Below are 21,707 nucleotides of genomic sequence, written 5' to 3'. Positions count from 1 at the left end.
TATCATACGCTCTAATTGTCTTCGGTTTACAATATGAATGCATTTGTCAAAAGTCAAATCAAATCTTCTAGTTAAAACCTACTTTATAATAGTCAAAATCCAAAAAAAGATCATCACACAGCCAAATTGTTCGGTTTTGTGACTTTTGTTAGATCAGCAGCCACTTCTAGTTGATACATAACCTACCATCAATTAACCGCTCTACTGTGTTAACCTATCAACTTTTTTAACTTGCTGCTGCACACCATCGCCTCTTTCTAGCCGGTCTTTGTTGATTAGTAGTAACAACAACATCGGTTTTAGCTCTCGGTTCGGTTTGAGATTCGAATGTGGCTTCTAACGTCTTCGCCATTTTGGTATCCTTGAACCTCTCTCTCCGTTTCTCCATCTTCTTCAGACTCGCTTGTATCCTTTCGTTGTCTATTTCAACAACTTTCGCGTTCGTCTCTCCTTCTATGATCTCGCCTTCTTCTTTATCATTATTTGTATTTCCAACTCGCACAGCTTTCTCTTCACTTCTGCACATTAACTTTCCTGATTTCTGACCATCTTGTTGTTGTTGTTCTATTGTGTCTTGGCCATTGGAGAATCGTCTTTTTGATTGGTTAGAGAGCTGAAACACACACACACACAAACACAAATTATTAGATGAGAAGGGTCATGTATGAGTGAAATTATAACTGGAAGGAGACTAAAAAATTGATTTAATCTGGAAAACTGAAAGGCGCTTATACTAGCTAAATCTAGGTTTAAAAGCATATAGATTCCATCTTTACCTTTCCTTGCCTACCAGCTACTACGTCAACCGAATCCTGACGTTTGATGAAAGCTTGCCCATCTCCTCCCCTCAGCCTTTTGGATCTGTGATGTCTTTCATCTCTTTCATCAATTTCATGAATATGGCTCTTCTTGTATCCAGACCTTTGTTTGATAGCCATTCGATTATGTGTTGGTATTCCTATGTTGTGGAGTAATATCTCATCAGTATATGATGGATGCTCACAATGACTAACTTCTGTCACTGAACATCGAGTGTCATCTGCCAACTTATATCTCCCTCTATCAGGACCAACCCAATCATCAGCATACTTTAGTCTATCTTTTACGCTCACATTATCCCTACGACCACGACTCTGCGTCCAACCATCTCTCGGTGCAGCCTTATGATACTGGTCATTCTGGCTGTCATATGCATCAACTGTTCTGAAGTCCCTGGTATCATCTCTCCAGAAATTACCTTTTCCTTCATTTGTGTACCAAGAATCTCTCAAAGATAAAGACGGTGAGGGCCAAGCATCTCGGGTTCTGCACTTATAACCATCTTCCTCTGAAACAAATCTATCAAGATGCCAATCATGAGTGTAATAGTGTCTTTTCTCTATTTCAGATAGTTCCTCATGTCTTTTATACCCTTGAAATTCTCTCCTTTCCACTTCAGCCAAATAACGCATCTCCCTGTCAAAGGAAAGTCTACTTTCTGCCCTGTGACATCCATCTTCATATCTATGACGATGCACATTATAATCGTAATCACCCCTTCTTCTGCAGTGAAGATCATTCTCGCGATTCTGTTCGAGGTTATGGATTGCATATGGAGAAGAGTACTCTGACCGGTACCTATAGTCCATGTCAGTAATTGGTAAACAGTCCTCATAATAACGTTCTCTTAGCCAATCATACCCGTTTCTTTGTTTGTTGTTCTCATAGGCTCGGACAGGACTTCTTTCATGACCATATTTTCTTTCACAATGATGCCAACCATATCGATCATCCTCTTCATTAAAACTTGATCTAGAGTTTCTCTGATTAAGATCCAAGGATGAATGTGAGGTATACTCTTTACGACGCGCCTCACAGTTGTAACTATTAGAATGACCAAAAGCTCGACCCAGTGATGATTCTTTGTTGTTGCTGCGCCAACCAAACCTCTGCTCTCTATGCCGAGCATGATACACAGATGGATACGATCTAACATGACGTTTTTCTCTATTTGAGTAATGAAAGCCTTTACCTTCAGTCTCATCCATTTCTAATGTAATACGTGGTCCATCCTGCCGGTTTTTGTTTGAATCACGATACAAACTTTCATGTCGAGGACGAACATTTCTGCCACAACTTGGATCTGGTGTAGGCGATGCATCCTTCACAATTCTGTGTTTTCTTCTCCCATGTACAGCATAGCCAGCTCTCCCACAGTGCTTTTCGCTTGAGTCTTCGTGAGATCTTTCGTGTCTGAAATGCATTGTCCCATTCCTTTCCTTTCTTTCGATACTAATTGATTCATGTTCTGCAAGTCTAGCTTGTCGTGGTGGGGTACTGACTTCACGTTGGTCATCAGTAGCACTGTCTTTCAATGACTCTGTTTCGTAATCATCAGATTCCTCATTATTACGAACAGAACAGGAAGATGTAGGGCTCAAACGAATGCGATCTCCAAGAGATGATTCCCTCTCCACTGAGGATGGATCCGCCTCATCAGAACTGCAAAAACTCTCTTCTTTCTCATCCTCAATCATTTCCTTATCAGAAGGTGTTGTTACTTCCTTACTGCAGCAATTTTCTGTTGGAGGAGATTGCTCACCATCGAAGCTTCCAGTGTTTTCATCTTGAGACCCCTCAAAAGCTTTATCTTTTAGAGAATCATCGACTGAATTCAAATCCTTCCCATTATTCGAATGTGAATCCTCACACCTTGATTTTTCAGGTGTCTCCTCAACATCATTAGTAACTGGGATCTGGTTTCATACATTTAATCAGCAATAGAAGATGAAAAAAAGCAAAGAAAATAACAAACCAAGTTTTAATCAATCTCTGACCTGTATCACTACATCAGGGTCTGAATCACGTCGACGACGCAAATCCACAGAAGGTATTCGCTCAAGAGTTCCACCTCCAACCTCAATTGCTCTTCCCTTCAGTTAAATAGGAAAAAGTAACTCATTAAGTTGAAACCAAAATACGCCCTTGCCACAATGATAGGAAAACAAGAACGAAAACATGTTTAACTCACCAAGGGTTTACAGTAATCTTTCCAGCTTTGCTCGTTAAGCCCAAAATTAAAGAAGTCACTGATATCCATACCATGATTCCTCCATGGCTTAGTCTCCAACAGATCCAAATTAACATCAAAAGGTGTCCTGAGCATAAGAGAAAACACACATCAGAATACACATATCATGTATCTACAAACACATTAACCATTGTTCATTCCAAATCACATTAAATAAACCAAAACACACACACACATTGATTATATCTAAAAACAACAGATTCACCCAATCAGATGTTATGATTATCACCAATGTGACTAACCTGGACCAATTGTTAGAGAAACTATATCCATACTGAGACATTCCTAAAGAAGGATCGGTACAAGCTGAAGCGTATCCAGTCCACCGTCTCTGAAAGGAGCAAGCTTTGGAAGGTTCGACGGCACCAACACAAGCATCAGCTTTAGAATCGTCGTCGTCTTGCAGGACTATTTTCAAATCATCGTCACTATCACTGTCACTATACTCAGACTCTTCTTCATTCGCCTCGCTCAGATTCACAGCACAAGCGTCGTCGTCGTCACACGGACTCGAATCCTCAGCCACCACAGTCAATTTCTTGGTTTCACCTTCCGAATCAGGCTTTAGTGACCCATCGAAACCCATATCCTTGCCGGAATCCGTCGCACACTCCGATTCTTCAGACGATTTTACGAAGCCTGCATCGCCGCCGGCGAAAGCATCACTCCCCTTCTTCTTCCCCAGATGAACCTTGTCATCAACGTACAACTCACCAAAATCGTCATCAGTAGAATCCATTTAGAACAAAAAAAAAAACTCGATGAACAATCCAAAATTACTGGTTTGTTGCTATCTATCTACTCCATAACGCGAGAGGAGAGTTCTCTCTTAAGTCTTAACACTTGAGTGAGTTGAGTTGCATAAACCCCAAACAGATTTGGGAGTGACAGATAACGCCTTAAACCCTAACACGATTAAATTCTTAATTTATTGTAATTTATTTTATTTTCCTATAATATTAAATTATACAACATAAATAATAATTATTTTTATGCGTGTGATTGTGGTCACACGAAGACTACTTCAATGCACCCATCAGTGCTTCAACATTTGAACCACTAGACTACAGACTACTCTGACTTTTGATGCCCATAAAATTCTATATAAAACTGCTGCTTGAAGCCCTTATTATTCTATTTCTCAACAATAATTAATTTTAACAGTAATTTTAAGTATTTTATTTTAATTATTTTTCAATAAATAAGTAAAATTTAATATCAATTGCAGATTATTATATCATTTTATTATAATGATAATAATACCACCAATGGTAAAAATTACAAACTAAAACCTATAAATCCAAAATCTAAAGCAAATATATGATTGAAAAGATAAACAGTAAACACAAATAACAACTAATAATGCTTAGTCGGAGGCTTTATGTCATGGAGGTGATGGTTTTGTATGTTTGATTGGCTTTATGACTGTACACGTTTTGTTCTTCATGACGTATACTAGGTAAAAAAAAACTTAAGAGTTTAATAAGCACACGAATAAAAGTGAGTCCATATTTAACCATATTCTGTTTTATATATTATCGTCAAAATTTCGAGCTAAGAAGGGATAAAAAGACATTTTCTAAGATAATCAATCAGTTTATGAGAATTTCTTCCTTATTAATCTAGGATTTAACCTCTTTACTACTACTCTTAATAAGAATCAGAGTTATTAAATTCCCAGCAAACCAGTCTCACGTGGGTTACAACTTTAGATTGAAAGTGATCTAAAACTTGCATCATTGTTATCCAAACTGTGTAGGTTGCTCCAGTGCACGCCCAGCAATTAGGAGTGCCCTAAGCAAAAAAATTAAAAATGTGTCATTTTAAAGCTTTTTACATACTCTTTTAAAGCCTTTTACATATGAACCATTATACATATCCAACAAAAAAGGCCTTTTATTTCTAAACAAAAAAGCCTTCAAAATTTGATGCCCGAATCTTTGGCTTCAGTGGCTTCCCCTGTGGGCCGGGCCTGGGTTGCTCCTGAGGAACTGCTACCTCTTCCTAGCCACCCTATCAAATAAGTTTTTGGAGATCTCTGATCCTAAGAGATACATTGTGGTTTTCCTTTAAGGGTTCGAGAAGACGGTGGTATCTTGCATCGTGATGGTTCCCCAATGGTGATCTCATCAAGACTAGATTATGTATGGTTTGAAGCCAATTGGCATGATACGTACACAAAGTCCTGAAATAGAAACCTTGACGCCATGGTATGTCATCTTCCACTGCTCCCAGAGCTGGTGTAAAAATCACAAAAATTGTTGTAGTCCATATTCAATTTTCAGAAAATAAGTCTTAATTACATAGAAATTTTTTTGCAAAATTTTTTAGCCTTAAAATACACTACTTTTTATACTAATTAAATATGGTCCCAGTGCAAATGCACACCTTGCACCACCCTATCGCCGGCCCTGCCCACAATCTCGATGAGCAGTCCGTAGTCACCACTGACTGTGAGAAACTCTCAACTCCGAAGATGCTGAGCAATTTTTACAAGAGAACTATATATTCAGTTCACATTGACCAAAGCCCACATGAGGTTTGTGTTTTGTGTTGGTTTAGTTAAAGTCCAAGAGAAGATGAGGTTGTGCTAACTAAACTCTACTAAGTCCAAGTGTTGTGCAAGAAGAGTAAATAAGGGAATTGGAGTTTCAATGTGTAGGGTGGCTACTTGTCTTGTGTAAGAGAGTAGTTAGTAGGAGTATGGTCTCGAAGCATGGGTGCAAGACTGCAAGTGTGTGTGTGTGTGTTTCAATTAGAAGTAGTATATGTATGTGTGTGCTGTCTTGTAAGAAAATTATCCGAGTTAATTAAAAATGTAGTCTTACAAAGAAAACCGTTTCTTGCTCTTTCACTCTTGAACAAGCAAACTGGAACAGAGATTAAGACAAAGAGTGAAACAGAGGTAATGAGGGAACTATATAACCTCTTAAGTGTCAAAGAGAGGTTAGAAGAGCAAATGTCAACATCATTGCAACGTCACCCCAACTCGTCATTGCCAAAGACATATCAATGAACAATTCTTTGGTGTCATTTTTAATGTTTATGCATGATTGAAAATCTAACCCTGCTCATGAATGATGAGAGGTCTAGAAGATGGAGGCTGAGAGAAACCACTTAGGTGTGCCATAGTTGCAGCTCTACTCCATTTCCCGCGAGTAGCTTCTGACAAAAAAAACTCTTCCATATCAAACTTGGAAAGGTGGTCGTTAGAGAACGACGGCAAAGACGAAGAAGAGCCGTGAGAAGAAAACGGCAAAGAAAAAAAGACAGAGAAGGAGACGGCAGAGAAGCCGTGAGAAAGAAGAAGAAGAGAGAGGTGCGGACCTGAAGCATCTTTGAGGTGGTCATGAAGGACACAATAGTCCTTCCACCCTTTGCATACACCTTGCAAAATGTGAAACATCAAATTAGTCTACTAATCACAATCCAAAAGAGCAAATTAGCACCTTGAGCCATACTTTTACTAGGTCGCTTAGGATAGTGCTTTTCAATGTTAATGTGGCTGAGATACCGTAAAGTTTGGCGAGCTTTTCATCTTGGTCTCCAAACCTCGCAGCAACCAATTGAAAGAATCATCACATTATGATGCCGAGTCACATCGGACAGAGTGAGGAAAGGTAAACAAAGAATAAACATTCTAACCAGCCAGATCAATGTTCAGGGGATTGTCTAAGCATGCAAAGTTGCTAAACTAACATGCTTTGTCCGTTTGTCGCTTCACCGGAAGGTTTTCAAGAAGAATCAATTCCATGTCCTACTTCAAACCCAACCGCAAGCATCTGATGATCAGCTTCATAAACGTACCAAAGACTCAACTAATGATTTGGATATAAATAACACTAAAATCATATTAAAAGTTATATATATATATATATGTATGATTATATATAAAAAATGATTATATATAAAAAAAATGCTTATATAAAAGTTACACGAGATCCTACAGTAGTACTTAGTATATGATTATATATAAAAAACTGCTTATACTTACGAAAAAAAAATGCTAATACTAATCAAAAACAAAATTAAATTTCTAATATTTGCTGTTATCTTAAACTAATACTATAGTTATATACTAGTATAGTTCTTTTTCTGTCATAAGTATTTTGTATATTTTCTTATTTAGTCACATAATTTGTGTTTTTTTTGTTTGTTTGTTTGTTTCTGTTGTGTAATTCCATAGAAGAAAGACATGTTGATTGTTGATGCATTGACAACAAAAAAGAAAAGAAGAAAATACAAAGTATGGATCGGAGATCAGGAGCTGTGAGCTAACTAACACGAGCCACGTGAGTGTCTCTGTCTCTCTCTGGTGGTGGGTAGCTGAGCTGATCTTATTTGTTTCCCTCCCCCCATTACTTACTCTCTCTCTCTCTCTTTCCATTTATTGGTTGTCTCCTCTGAGCCATTTTACCTTCCTAACATCAATCTACTCTCCTCCACCTAACACTTAACATTGCTCTCTTCTGACTCCCTTCTCTCGACTCAGCAGGTTCGTTCGTCTTCTGATTTCTCTTAACTTTTCCAATTCTAATTGAGTTCAGATCCGTGTTCCGATCTGTGTTTTTCTGTTAATCTCTCTATCAGAAAAAAAAAAAAAAAGTATCGATCCGGATTGGGTTTTGGGGTTTAGAAGGCTAAGTTAAGTAAGTGATGATTCGATAGTGGAGACTAGTTTTTGTGTTTATACGAGGCTGAGTCTGAGAGATCTAAAGCGATATTGGGAGTTCTGTAAATATAATAGCAGTGGTTGAGATTTATGCACTAGTGGGTCCTTTGTTCCGATCCCTAAAAGCGTAATCTTTTTTTTTTAATCCGAAAGAAACAATTGGAACTTTTTCCAAAAAAAGCTTCTTCTTTGATTTGTTTCTCGATCATATGAATCAATTTTTTAGTTTTATCATCATGGAAAGGGAGAAACTTTTGCTTGGTGTGTGACCGTTGGATTGGGTTTTTTTTTTTCAGTTTTTACATCTTCATCTTGGTTTGGAATGTAATATTTTTTTTTATTCACAGCTTCAAATTTTCACCTTTTTCTTTCTTTCTGATTTTTCAGTTCCTTACGAGCCAATAACATGGCCACGGGACAGCTGTTTTCACGCAACACACAAGCCCTGTTCTACAATTACAAGCAGCTTCCCATTCAGCGGATGCTTGATTTTGATTTCCTCTGCGGTGAGTGTATCTCGGTTTTGTCTCTGTTTCTCCTTGTCGTCTTCATCAGTTTTTTTCTCTCTCTCTCTGGATTTACTTGACTTGACTGTTAAATTTGGTTTCTTTACTCGTTTTCCAGGGCGAGAAACTCCTTCTGTTGCTGGTATCATTAACCCAGGCTCTGAGGGATTCCAAAAGCTATTTTTTGGTCAGGAGGAAATAGCCATCCCTGTCCACGCAGCGTAAGTTAAAATACCATCTTAGATAGAGAAAGAGAAAGACATGATTCAGACAGTTTTAACTTAGTTGTCTGTTTCTTGCAGCATTGAGGCAGCATGCGCTGCGCATCCCACAGCTGATGTATTCATCAACTTTGCATCGTTTAGAAGGTTCGTTTAATGTTTCACTCCTGTCTCTCTTTGTGATTCTTTTGTAATGTATTTTTTCATTCGCTTGTATTAGTGCTGCTGCTTCATCCATGGCTGCTTTGAAGCAGCCAACTATTAAAGTTGTGGCCATAATAGCAGAAGGTGTTCCGGAGTCTGACACTAAGCAGTTGATTGCTTATGCTCGTGCTAACAATAAGGTGATTTATAAGACTGAACTGTCTCATTTCGAAACACATTACGTATCAATCTTTTTTTATTGATGCAAACTTTCTGAGTTAATCTTCTCATCAATTGGTCGTTAAAGGTTATTATTGGACCAGCTACTGTTGGAGGCGTTCAAGCTGGTGCCTTTAAAATTGGTGACACTGCTGGAACAATTGACAATATCATCCAATGCAAGTTGTACAGGCCTGGATCTGTTGGCTTTGTCTCGAAATCTGTATGTCCTGTTCTTCTTTTGTATTCTGCCTAAGTTCGTTATTTGAAGTCTGCCTAAGCTCGTTATTATCCTCTTTTGTATCCTCCTCTGAGAAATTATTTGTCATTCTCCCTTTTCTACAGGGCGGCATGTCTAATGAAATGTACAATACCATTGCCCGTGTGACAGATGGGATTTATGAAGGTAACTTTCTATATTATGTTCAGAATCTACTACTCAATGTCTCCTCATTCCTATCATTCTGAAGAATCTTAAGCTGAAATTCGCTTCGTGATGGCCACAGGCATTGCTATTGGTGGGGATGTGTTTCCTGGCTCTACATTATCTGACCATATCTTGCGATTTAATAACATCCCACAGGTATATTAATCTCGACTTAAATTTTCTTGCCCCACTGGATATCCTCAAGCCTAATCATTTTAACTAGTGTTAAACTATGAGAAAAGCTATGCTTTAACTCCAAATTTTTGTTTTCATTTTTAAATATTGCAGATTAAGATGGTGGTTGTACTTGGAGAGCTTGGAGGACGAGATGAATATTCTCTAGTTGAGGCCTTGAAACAGGGGAAAGTGACCAAACCAGTGGTTGCTTGGGTCAGCGGGACTTGTGCACGTCTCTTCAAGTCCGAAGTACAATTTGGTCATGCAGTAAGTGTCACCCAGAAACTGACTTAAAGAACTTTGGACACTAATGTTCCTCTGCTAGCGATATAAATCATCCTTTGATCTTATATGAATCAGGGTGCCAAAAGTGGTGGAGAGATGGAATCTGCACAAGCCAAGAATCAAGCACTGAAAGACGCTGGAGCTACTGTACCCACTTCATTTGAAGCCCTAGAATCTGCAATCAAGGAAACTTTTGACAAATTGGTCAGTCTCCAATCAAATTTGGTCTTAGCTTGCATTTGTGTTGTTGTGATCTTACGTTCCTTTCTTCTGTTCCTCCTAGGTTGAAGAAGGAAAGGTCTCTCCTATTAAGGAAGTCACTCCTCCACAAATCCCAGAAGATCTCAGCTCTGCAATTAAGAGTGGGAAAGTCCGGGCTCCTACTCACATCATCTCCACCATATCTGATGACAGAGGTAATAATTCTATTGAAACCAGACCAGATTATCATGAATAAAACAACAAAATTGTTGTAAACAAAATTCTTTTTGCATTGAATTTGCAGGGGAAGAACCATGCTATGCTGGTGTGCCAATGTCATCCATCATTGAACAGGGTTATGGTGTGGGAGATGTCATTTCTCTCCTATGGTTCAAACGTAGCCTTCCCCGTTACTGTACCAAATTTATTGAGGTTGCTCATCTTTCCATGTACTGACACAGATATTTAACACTGTTAGCTACTGAGAATGAATATGCTTTCTAACACTCTGAACTTTGATCAGATATGCATAATGTTGTGCGCTGACCATGGTCCATGCGTCTCCGGCGCTCACAACACCATCGTCACAGCAAGAGCAGGAAAAGACCTTGTCTCAAGTCTTGTCTCAGGTAAATTAACATCCCAATTCGTCGACTCTTTTAGGTGAAGTTTGCTATACAATAATAATCTATGCTTATAATAAGTGATAATCCCTCCAACACACAGGTCTATTAACAATTGGTCCTAGATTTGGTGGTGCAATTGATGACGCAGCACGATACTTCAAGGACGCTTGTGACAGGGTAAAACTCCTTATCTCCTTCGGTCTAACTGCCTCATGTATTTCTTGAGACGTGGATATAATTTGTACGAAAACATTTTGCCTTTTCCAGAGTCTCACACCATATGAATTTGTGGAAGGCATGAAGAAGAAAGGAATCCGGGTCCCTGGGATTGGTCACAGGTAAGAACAAGCCATTACAGAAAGGTTTCATTTTGTTGAAATAAACAATTGAAGCCTAATCTTTCTTTTCAGAAGCAGCAGAAACAGAGCATTTTCTTATTGGATTTTTTACTTACATCTTAATGGGATTGTTATAGGATAAAGAGCAGAGACAACAGAGGCAAAAGAGTGGAGCTGCTTCAGAAATTTGCACGGTCTAACTTCCCTGCAGTGAAGTACATGGAATATGCAGTCCAAGTAGAGACATACACACTCTCCAAAGCCAACAACCTCGTACTCAACGTTGACGGAGCCATTGGATCTCTCTTCTTGGACCTTCTCGCTGGAAGTGGGATGTTCACTAAGCAAGAGATTGACGAAATCGTCCAGATTGGTTATCTGAACGGCCTCTTCGTCCTTGCTCGATCCATCGGTTTAATCGGGTAAATATCCTAACCGGACACATCTATCCATCTATATCTTGTTCTTGAAGTGACTTAATATTGATCTGGATTTCTGTGAAAAAAAATGGTTGCAGGCACACATTTGATCAGAAGAGACTGAAGCAGCCACTGTACCGACACCCGTGGGAAGATGTCTTGTACACCAAGTAATCGTATCATTAATTACTTTCTTGTCATCGTCATATTGTTATTCTCTCCCATTCAGTTAGGCTTTGTGTTTTTATATTTGTTTGGACAATTATCTGTTGTGATTTCTCTCAATGCTTTTAATAATAAAAGAAAGTTATATTTGTCTATGAATCTATGATGACTTAATGAGAATGTGTATTTTATTTCAATTTTATAAGAACCAATGATATGATCCGACGTATCAATTGATTATATTTTTGGATTCTTCTACAGTCTAGATAGAGTTTGCGAGATGAAGCTGTTTCTTTCGACCAGAGGTTTTTGAGTCTATCTTTAGTGTTGTAAAGAAACTAGTAGTAATACGAATCAGTAAAATCCAAATTACAAAACGAGTTGAAAACTATGACACACTATACCAAAGTTTCTTAACAACACTAAAGATATACTCGAAAACTTTCTTTCGTCACGAATTGGTGCGTTTTTGAGTATATATGTCATATTTCATTTTCTATTTTATTGAACGAAGAAGAAGAAACATATCTGCCACACAAAAAGGCACGGATTAAGAGGTAACATACAGTATAAAACTTCTATATTATAGAAGGAGGAGAGAATGTGCATGGACTAGAGTTGGACAGTTGGTTAACAGCAGTATCTTTCTTACGTATTATAGATTTTATTTTGAGTTATTGTATATTTTTGTCAGCCTAGGCCTAACCAATATATAGAAATTAGCGGTTTCCATTATTCTTGACTCTAGAGAGAAAGAAAGTGTGAATCTTTTGATTAGAATATCGACCATGGTTAAGCTTCTCCAAGGTAAACTTGACAAGGAGCTGTTGAAGAAGATGCTAGAGATAGAGCAAAGTCAGGAGCATCTAATGCAGGAGATGTCTAGGCTTAAGGTTTCTTCTACGGCGGAGATTAAGCAGCCATCACATCCAGCCTTGAGGAATAGCTGTGCCTCCTCGTTGCGCAAGGAGATCCTTTGCAAGGATTCGATGATATGGAGACCATCTGCCGGGAAGAAGTTCACGGAAAAACAGTATCTGAACATTTTGCAGTCCATGGGACAATCTGTTCATGCCTTCGATCTTAATATGCGAATTATCTTTTGGTGAGTAATAAAAAAAACATATTGTAAATGATATTCATGGATAGTGTTACATTGTTCCATTACATGTTTTGTTCCCCAGGAATGCCATGGCAGAAAAGCTTTATGGGTACTCTGCTGCAGAAGCAGTTGGGCAGAACCCAATTAACGTTATGGTAGATGATCGGGATGCTGTCTTTGCTATGAATGTTGCTCAGCTTTGTTCTAATGGAGAGAGCTGGACTGGCAAGTTTCCTGTCAAGAGAAAATCAGGGGAGAAATTTTCAGCAGTCACTACCTGTTCCCCCTTCTATGCTGACGACGGTTCTCTTATTGGGATCGTTTCTATCACAAGTGACATTGCACCCTATCTGAACCCGAGAATCTCTTTCGCTAAATTAAAGCCGCAAGAAGTTGAACCGAGCTCTAGCCCTGTTGGTTTTGCATCTAAACTTGGTTTGGAATCCAAAAGAGCTGTTGTGTCAAAACTTGGCCTTGATTCTGCTCAGCCTATACAAGTTGCTATAGCATCAAAGATATCAGATTTGGTTTGTTCATTAATTGTTGGTTTCATATTCTCACTTTTTTAACGTTGCTGTTGCATGTTTTGACCTGTGCTATAAAAATTGCAGGCATCCAAGGTGAGGAACAAGGTCAGGTCGAAAACGCCAGCAGGTGATAGTAGTGTTACACTGCCTGAGGGTGGCAGTGGGGACAGTCTTCATTCGAATCACGGTTGTGTCAATGCTACTCTCTCTGACCACAAGGACGATGCAGCATTAACGAGTACCAGCTCACCAAAGGGGGATTTTATCCAATCTCCTTTTGGTGTATTCACATGTAAGGATGAGAAGATTACTTTGAAACCCTTCAGAAATTCCAGTGATGAGAGTTATGGAAAGCCTGCAATCCACAAGGTTCTCACCTCAAAAGCGGAAGAATGGATGGTAAAGAAAGGTTTGTCATGGTCATGGAAAGGGTATAAGCACGGAGGCTCAAAAGGAGAGCCTACTCATTCTGTATGGCCTTGGGTACAGAATGAACAAGAGAAAGAGAAGTCTCACCAAAGTAATAAGCCTACCAATGATGAGGCTTCTAGTATGTGGTCTTGTTCTATAATTGCAAACAATACAAGCAGCGCTAGTAGCTGCGGAAGTACCAGAAGCAGTGTTATGAACAAGGTTGATACTGATAGCGAAGGCTTGGACTATGAAGTTTTATGGGATGATTTGACAATGGGAGAAAAAATTGGACAAGGTTATTTACTCTCTTAGACAGATTACCTCGTTTGGCCGGCCAAATCTGTTCTTTTAGCATCATAAATTATACTAAGTTTATGTAATTTCCAGTCTCAGGTCTGCTAACATGCTTTTGTAATATTTCATTTTACAGGCTCATGTGGAACTGTCTATCACGGTCTCTGGTTTGGATCTGTACGTTTTATGTTTCCTGTGATATTGTAGGATATGCATTTGTTGATTTATTCACGCTTCAATGATGACAAATAAAAAATTGCAAGTTCAGAGATCTGTCTTATTCAGAGTTGTTAATGCCTCTACAGGATGTAGCTATAAAAGTTTTCTCCAAACAAGAATATTCAGAAGAGGTCATACAATCTTTTAGACAAGAGGTACTAATTTTGATCTTTTATCCATAATGATTTCTCTGAGTGTAGTTTTGGCAAAAGAGTTGACATTTTTATTGGTATTGCTCGTTTTGAACTGTGAAGGTATCGTTGATGAAAAGGCTTAGACATCCTAAGGTTCTGCTTTTTATGGGAGCTGTTACTTCACCTCAGCGTCTCTGTATAGTGTCAGAGTTCCTTCCACGGTTCGGTCTCATGCACTTTGATTACTACTCTCACTTTCTTTGTGTTTTTTTAGGCCTTCGAGCCATAGCTCTTATCCTTGTCCCTAATCCTCCGAGGAAACAATTTGCAGTAGAAGTATCTTCCATCTACTGCAGAGAAGTTCGTTAAAACTGGATTGGAGGCGGCGTATCCGTTTGGCCTTGGACATTGTGAGTATTAGTTAACATTCTGATCATTCACAATTTCACATTGAAAAGCTTCCAAGTATGAGCTTCTCTATTTATTACCTCTTAGTATTTGTCTTGTGATACTTCATTTCCACTATGTTTGACTCAGTCACGGTACATCTCATACAACATACTCCATTATTATTTACACAGGCTCGCGGTATGAACTATCTTCACCGCTGTAGTCCACCCATTATCCATCGTGATCTGAAATCTTCAAATCTGCTGGTAGACAGGGACTGGACCGTTAAGGTAAGATATGCACTTGGTTTCCTCTAATCCAGATGGATAATAACTTTCCATCTACATAATAGCTTTTAAAATGAAAATGATCAGCTTTAGATAAATAAATGAACTGGGAAAGTGAGTCTCATATCTTCAAAATGGAACTAGAAAAGTTGTCAACTTACCAGGACACCTCTACAGGTAGCTAACTTTGGTCTTTCACGTATCAAGCATGAAACATATTTAACCACCAAGTCCGGGAAGGGAACGGTATATATTCTAGATCCTTATTGATTCAGATCCTCTTTATTTAGTCAACAGCTCAAAATGATCTTGATTGGCATTTCACTTGTTATGCAGCCTCAATGGATGGCACCAGAAGTTCTCCGAAATGAATCTTCTGATGAGAAGTATATTCTCGTGTTATGTTTGGTTAAGTTCCCTTGTATACTTGTTTTTCCAGCCTCAAGTGCTAACTAGCTCTTCTAATTCCTTTGTACAGGTCTGATATTTACAGCTTTGGAGTAGTACTATGGGAGCTTGCCACAGAGAAGATCCCATGGGAAAATCTCAACTCCATGCAGGTATCGTTTTTGAGCGATAGAACGATGAAAGAAAGTGTCTCCAAGTGACAATTTGTCCTAAAAAAATTCTATTTGGGAAAATTATATTTAGAAACATGTTTTGATCTATATATTTAATGATTAAAGATACAAGCAGGGTGAGTTGTGCTGGTTGTGTATATAATCTAGTTATACCTTGAAACAATGTTATTTGCAACACAGCTTATGAATTTGATGTCTTATATCCATTGCACTTACTATTCTGCTTGTCTAAATTCTTTCCATTCAGTATCATATTGCACTGATCCTCTTGTATAATGTGCACACACACTCTTCCTTTGAAATATATGTAGGTGATCAAAGCTGTGGGGTTCATGAACCAGAGGCTGGATATTCCAAAGGACATTGATCCTCGTTGGGTCTCATTAATGGAGAGCTGTTGGCACATGTATATAAGGAACACATATATACCTTTACTTATTACGGTTCTCAATTGATCTAGATGTTTCTATATATTTGACTAATGCTGACATTAACTTTGTGTGACTATTTTGGTTTGTCCCACACTGCAGTAATACAAAGCTGAGACCCACATTCCAAGAACTGATGGAGCAACTAAGAGACCTACAAAGAAAGTATACAATGGAATTCCAAGCAACTCCTGCTGCGCTACCTGCTGGCAACTCTCTTCTCAAGGACAACTAAACAGGCAAAAGTTGACACTTTCTCTTATCCCTATGGTTCAAATGGGTCTTCCCCGTTACTGTACCAAATTCATTGAGGTTGCTCATCTTTCCATCATCGTCTGACACAAATGTTGACAACTATTAGCTAGTGAGGTTGACGACTCTGTTTTCTGACACTGGAGCTGTGATCAGATATGCATAATTAATGCTTAGTGCTGACCAAGGCCCATGCGTCTCCGGCTCTCATCACTAAACCATTGTAACAGCAAGAGCAGGAAAAAGACTGAATCTCGTGTCTTGTCTCAGACTCTCGGGTGAGTTTGTCATCTCAAAAAGTCGCCATATATACCTTCCAACAACAGGTGAGTGAGCATGACCTGTGCTTTATAGCTGATAACCTTTCCAACAAATTTGGTTGGATTTTACTTTTGTAAGTCAATAAAATGTTACATTAGAAATCTATCATCGCATCTAAACTTCTAAGAATAATAACTTAATTAAGTGTGAAGTTTCTTTTTTGTGATGAGTATGTATGTATCTTATATTTCAGTTCAGAATAATAATGATTTGATAAGTTCCTTTAAATCCTTGATGTATCTTATATTTCAGTTTAGTATTTGTATGTATCATCCAAATACTAAACGAAGCCACCTTTAGCAATAGCAACAAGTTAGCACTAGGCCACCAGCATATATTATATAGAAAGAACATATGAATAATCCGATGGACCCATCCCCGAGTCGATCACTCTATTCAGTATTCACTAACACTAACTACTACTGTATCTGTAAATATGGCAGTATGTACATAACTTTAGATTCATGTAACATGGTTTGGCGACTACGTTTTATAGGGGGTAACATAATAAACAAACAAAATAGAAGGATGTAGAATACAGTAGTATTAGTAGTTGTTTCTGGACGGTCAACTTTTCTTAAAATTTCATTCCCGAGAGAGAGAAACATTGTTGTATCTTTGTTAGGGAGCGAGAGAGGGAGACAGTGTCATCATCATCATTCATCAAGGCACCAGTGACATAGCACCGTATTTGTTCATAATTACAATATTATAATTCCTACTTAAAAATATCTCACAAAATAGTAATACACATACAACAAACAATATAAAACTATATATACATCAAACAAATTAAAATACTCTAATCTTCTAAAATACTAATTGGTATAATGGGATTATCATATGATTACTTGGGTATAATCCGAAAAGAATATGAAATAATAAATGCTTTAAAACTATATACATACAATTATTTCACCATATCCAAAATAAAACTCTAATAATATGTACTAAACCAAATTTACACTAATAATCATACTATACCAACAAAGTTATGATTATCAATATACTAATATACATCAAATATTAATTTGCCAATAGTTGCGGGGACTTATGTTTTTCTAATTTTTTGAATTTTATTGCTAATATGTTGTAGACAATTTGTGGGTTCGAATTGAACTTCAATTCATTTATATGACTATCCATTTAATTATACTCTCAAATAATATATAATTCTTAAAATAAATAAATTTAATTACAAAGCCGTGTATACTATACATATAATTTGTTTTTTCTTGCCATCACTCTATTTGTTTATCTATACATACAAAATATGCATGTCAAATTCAAAAAGATGTATGTAGTTTTACCAAATAATTGTAATATTAAAAGTAAATATTATCTCAAACAAAATAAACACTTGATCAAATTTTGTAAGATATTTGATCAAACATGTATGCAAATATCTAAAAACACATATGTACACAAACCCTAGCACATCTAAAACACACACATGAACACTACAAATTAAACACTAGTACTAGCTAGTAATTAAGACTAATCTATGATGTACTATATTTGTGCAACATTATAATGTATTTTTTGTCGATTAAACCCTCAGCCATGGTGTTTTGAGTGAATGTGACAATCATTACTCAATCATTAGTCTTAATATATAGTTCCTTAATATATATAGTCAATCATTACTCTTAATATATAGTACCTTCTGTGTTTTTTAATCTTGGTTCCTCAAACCGTGTGGTTCCTTATGTAGTAAATGAGCAGCTTAAAGAGTTGAAGATGAGGGAACAGATGAGGGATAAGAGGGAAAAGGATTCCAGCATCAGGAACTGGAGTGTTGGTGTGATGTCGACACTGTGTACACTTATCAATTACGTCGATGCTTACTTAGGAAGCTAGCGGCACGGGTAAATGACTTTTGACTATTATTATGATAATTATAGTCCTAAGTTCTCTGCAACTAACTCTCAATCAAAATCCATGATGTAATCTAATAACCAAACTCGATTTAATTGTGCTCGTATTTTCCAATTAAATTATCTAGACTTAGTTTAATGATTAAATCAAACAGAAATCTAACAATTTAATGTTAAATACAAAGACATAGCGCTACACCAACTCCACCGATCAATATTAATTCACGAATACATGAGTTTAGTTTTAATAAACGAGCCCAATTCACACCATTACACAGCACCACAATGACTCACGTGAACATGATAACTTTACCACTTTAATATCCGGTTTAATAACCAAACAACAACAGCATCACGATTCACTTCCCATCACAAAACCTATAGCGCTATGGTTTTGTGGACTTTAATTACAATAGGCATTCCTGGTTGTTCCAGTTCTTCTTCACGATAAACACTAATTAAGCACCACAGACCATTTCAGAATTCAGTTTAATAAACAACTCCAATCAACTTCCCGTTCCCACAGAGACAAGCTTCGGTTTAATAGACAAAACAACACAACTACGACACGAGTTAAGTGTAGCAATACCTTGACGACAACACTGGTTCTCGGCTCTAGTGGTTACACAACAGCTAGAACGGCTAGGTGGACGACTCCGCAACACAGATCCGCTGTTGTGGTCACTTCCTCATGATTCAGAAATCAAAACCAAAAACAAAGCAAACCGGTCTAAGACAACGTCAGAAACTTCACGTGCAAGCTACAAATGAAACTTAGGGTTTCCTTACCCTTAACGACATCCCCGATGGACCAAAACTGCTCCGGTGACAGCTGCGGTCATCCGGTGACTCATGGTTGCAAGCTGCAACCTCCAGTGGCTACTCACGGTGGCGGTGGTGTCGAACGGCACCGATCTCGCTTCTCACGTTCTCGGATTCCTTCAAGCACAACACCACGAAGGAACGACAACAACGACGGTGGACTCCATCACGGAACGACAACTACAACACCATATCAATACTGATCCATGATGAGATTTGCTTTGCTCGAGCTTTCTTTCATTCGTCCAAAAGGTAGACGGCGATATGGCCAACATACGCACATTGCTAATTGCTAAACATAAACCCTTGTCGTTTAGCAAGATGTTGGGTCCTACTGGGCTGCTCTTAGCCCAACATCAAAATCGGGATGTTACAAAGTGTCTCCAAATGACAATAGGTCCTAAAACATCTTACATATTTGGGAAAATTATATTTAGAAACATATGTTTTGATCTATATCCATAATGATTAAAAGGTCCAAGTGACTAAGTGAGCTGTGCTGGTTATATAATCTAGCCATACTTGAAACAATGTTTTTTGTGACACAGCCTATGAACTTGATGTCTTATATCCATTGCACTGACTATTCTGCTTGTCTAAATTTTACATTTGATCAGTCTCATATTGCATTGATCCTCTTGTATATGCACATACACTCTTCCTTTGACATATATGTAGGTGAGCAGAGCTGTGGGGTTCATAAACCAGAGGCTGGATATTCCAAAGGACATTGATCCTCGTTGGATCTCATTAATTGAGAGCTGTTGGCACATGCAAATTTATTAGCATTTTATTAGATCATTGTAACAGCAAGAGCAGGAAAAATATCTCGTCTCGAGTCTTGTTTCAGACTCTCGGGTCAGGTGAGTTTGTCATCTCAAAAAGTCGCCATATATATATTCCAACAACAGGTGAGCAGGACCTGTGCTTTATAGGCTTATATAGCTGATAACCTTTCCAACAAATTTGGTTGGCTTTTACTTTTGTGAGTCAATAAAAATGTTACATTAGAAATTTATCATCGCATCTAAACTTTTAAGAATAATAAGTGTGAAGTTCTTTAACTTTGCGGTGAGTCTGTATCTATATCTTTATTTCAGTTCAGAATAAATCATGATTTGATAAGTTCCTTTAAATCCTATATAATTCGATATGAAACCAAAAAGACATGAATTGGTATATCATTCAAATACTAAACGAAGCCACCTTAGCAATAGCAGCAAGTTAGCGGCCAGCATATACTATATGGAAAGAACATATGATCAGAGAGAGATAGAAGAAAAAAATAAAGTATGGTTTTGAATATAAAAAAGAGGTGAGTTAGTTAGACTGATATTTCAGCCGACGTACACGAGCTTTTTTTTTGTTGTAGCTAGCGATTACAATATTGTAATTGAAGCGGTGGAGCGAGGACTTCGAACTAATTTTTCTAAATCAATACTATGATCTTGATTGGTGACCCATTTTTAAAATTTTAAAAATGTCTAAAGTTTTGATAGCCAATTTTTTGTCAGACTTTTTTAGTTTTTAATTTTTTTTTAAATTTTAAAAATTACCTTTTTTTTCTTTTTTTTCTTTCTCTTTTTTTAAACGTCAAAACCCAAACTTTAAAATTAAATAATTTTTAAAACATTCTTTTTTTTCACCCTTTTATATTTAAAAACTATCTAAAAGTATATATAAAATTTTATATATTTTATTTTTATAAATTAATTATTCTCATTTTTTTCTCTTTCTTTTAAGATCTATTTTAATAATAATTTTTTTTTTTTCATCATCATCACTAATAATACTACAAAAGTGTTTATGAAATACATCATTAATAAAAAAATAACTATTCAAACAATGCATTGATTAGTGGTTAATGGATGTTTACTGCTCATATAACTACTCAATAGAAAAATAAAACATTCAAAACAATTAAAAGACACTATTGATATTTGCATTATTTAAAATTTAATAAGTTAATAAATTGATGTCTACAATTTCAATTATTTATTTTTTATATTCTTATAGTTGTTTGTTTTTAATTAGTTTTCAAACAAAATTTCATATTTGATTGATTTATATTTTTAAAAATTTTAATTTATCATTAATAAAATTTATTTTGTCATTAAAATCTTATTAAATTAATTTCTTACATAATATATATTTATTATTAATACTTATAATAATAATAAAAATAACAGCTATAACTTTAAAAGTTGTTGGTAAACAATCAGATTTTAACAGTTTACAGTTTTAAAAGTTTCTACAGTTAAAACATCAACATCCAAATTCTCTACAGCTAAAATTTTAAAATCAAAGTTCTTACGGCCATAAGTAACAGCCGTTACCAATCAAAGATCTATATGATATAATCCGACGACGGACGGACCCATGCCCGAGTCGATCACTCTATTCACTAACACTAACTACTACTGTATCTGTAAATATGGCCGTATGTACATAAATTTAGATCCATGTAACATGGTTTGAAGACTACGTTTTATAGGTGGGGGTAGGGTAATAAAGAAACAAAATATAGAAGGATGTAGAATACAGTAGTATCTTTCTTATGTGTACAGTAGCTAGTACACTAGCTAGTAG

At 36.9% G+C, this 21,707-nt stretch overlaps 3 protein-coding genes and 1 long non-coding RNA gene across 4 annotated transcripts; 2 read left to right on the top strand and 2 right to left on the bottom strand.

The window, feature by feature from the left end:
• Window positions 1–68: 68 nt before the first annotated feature.
• Window positions 69–4,017, bottom strand: LOC104764362 (FIP1[III]-like protein). The gene is made up of 5 exons (XM_010487880.3): window positions 3,313–4,017; window positions 3,011–3,137; window positions 2,817–2,912; window positions 777–2,735; window positions 69–613 (listed from the first exon to the last, which is right to left on the bottom strand). The coding sequence occupies exons 1-5, from the start codon at window positions 3,807–3,809 to the stop codon at window positions 227–229; spliced, it is 3,066 nt and encodes a 1,021-aa protein (XP_010486182.2). The 5' UTR covers window positions 3,810–4,017; the 3' UTR covers window positions 69–226.
• A 1,862-nt stretch (window positions 4,018–5,879) lies between these two features.
• Window positions 5,880–6,665, bottom strand: LOC147920083 (uncharacterized). The gene is made up of 3 exons (XR_015591513.1): window positions 6,532–6,665; window positions 6,398–6,457; window positions 5,880–6,232 (listed from the first exon to the last, which is right to left on the bottom strand). It is a non-coding gene; the product is annotated as an uncharacterized LOC147920083 (long non-coding RNA).
• Window positions 6,666–6,969: 304 nt separating this feature from the next.
• LOC104764360 (ATP-citrate synthase beta chain protein 1) lies at window positions 6,970–11,667 on the top strand. Its single transcript, XM_019241545.2, has 17 exons — window positions 6,970–7,565; window positions 8,130–8,248; window positions 8,367–8,469; window positions 8,551–8,616; window positions 8,690–8,813; window positions 8,921–9,055; window positions 9,178–9,238; window positions 9,339–9,415; window positions 9,548–9,703; window positions 9,797–9,925; window positions 10,005–10,137; window positions 10,227–10,354; window positions 10,446–10,551; window positions 10,649–10,725; window positions 10,816–10,886; window positions 11,024–11,308; window positions 11,404–11,667. The coding sequence occupies exons 2-17, from the start codon at window positions 8,149–8,151 to the stop codon at window positions 11,477–11,479; spliced, it is 1,827 nt and encodes a 608-aa protein (XP_019097090.2). The 5' UTR covers window positions 6,970–7,565; window positions 8,130–8,148; the 3' UTR covers window positions 11,480–11,667.
• Window positions 11,668–12,191: 524 nt separating this feature from the next.
• Window positions 12,192–16,670, top strand: LOC104764359 (uncharacterized). Its single transcript, XM_010487877.3, has 13 exons — window positions 12,192–12,575; window positions 12,655–13,099; window positions 13,184–13,808; window positions 13,944–13,984; window positions 14,113–14,181; window positions 14,281–14,381; window positions 14,492–14,570; window positions 14,742–14,840; window positions 15,015–15,083; window positions 15,174–15,223; window positions 15,316–15,397; window positions 15,730–15,824; window positions 15,949–16,670. Exons 1-13 carry the CDS (start codon window positions 12,259–12,261, stop codon window positions 16,079–16,081), a joined length of 2,205 nt encoding a protein of 734 aa, XP_010486179.2. The 5' UTR covers window positions 12,192–12,258; the 3' UTR covers window positions 16,082–16,670.
• Window positions 16,671–21,707: the final 5,037 nt, after the last annotated feature.

Source organism: Camelina sativa, chromosome 19, assembly GCF_030686135.1.
Source record: "Camelina sativa cultivar CO46 ecotype springtype chromosome 19, ASM3068613v1".
Taxonomy (NCBI): domain Eukaryota; kingdom Viridiplantae; phylum Streptophyta; class Magnoliopsida; order Brassicales; family Brassicaceae; genus Camelina; species Camelina sativa.
Note: the sequence above shows the minus strand (reverse complement) of the source record. Positions and strands in the feature narration are given on the sequence as shown.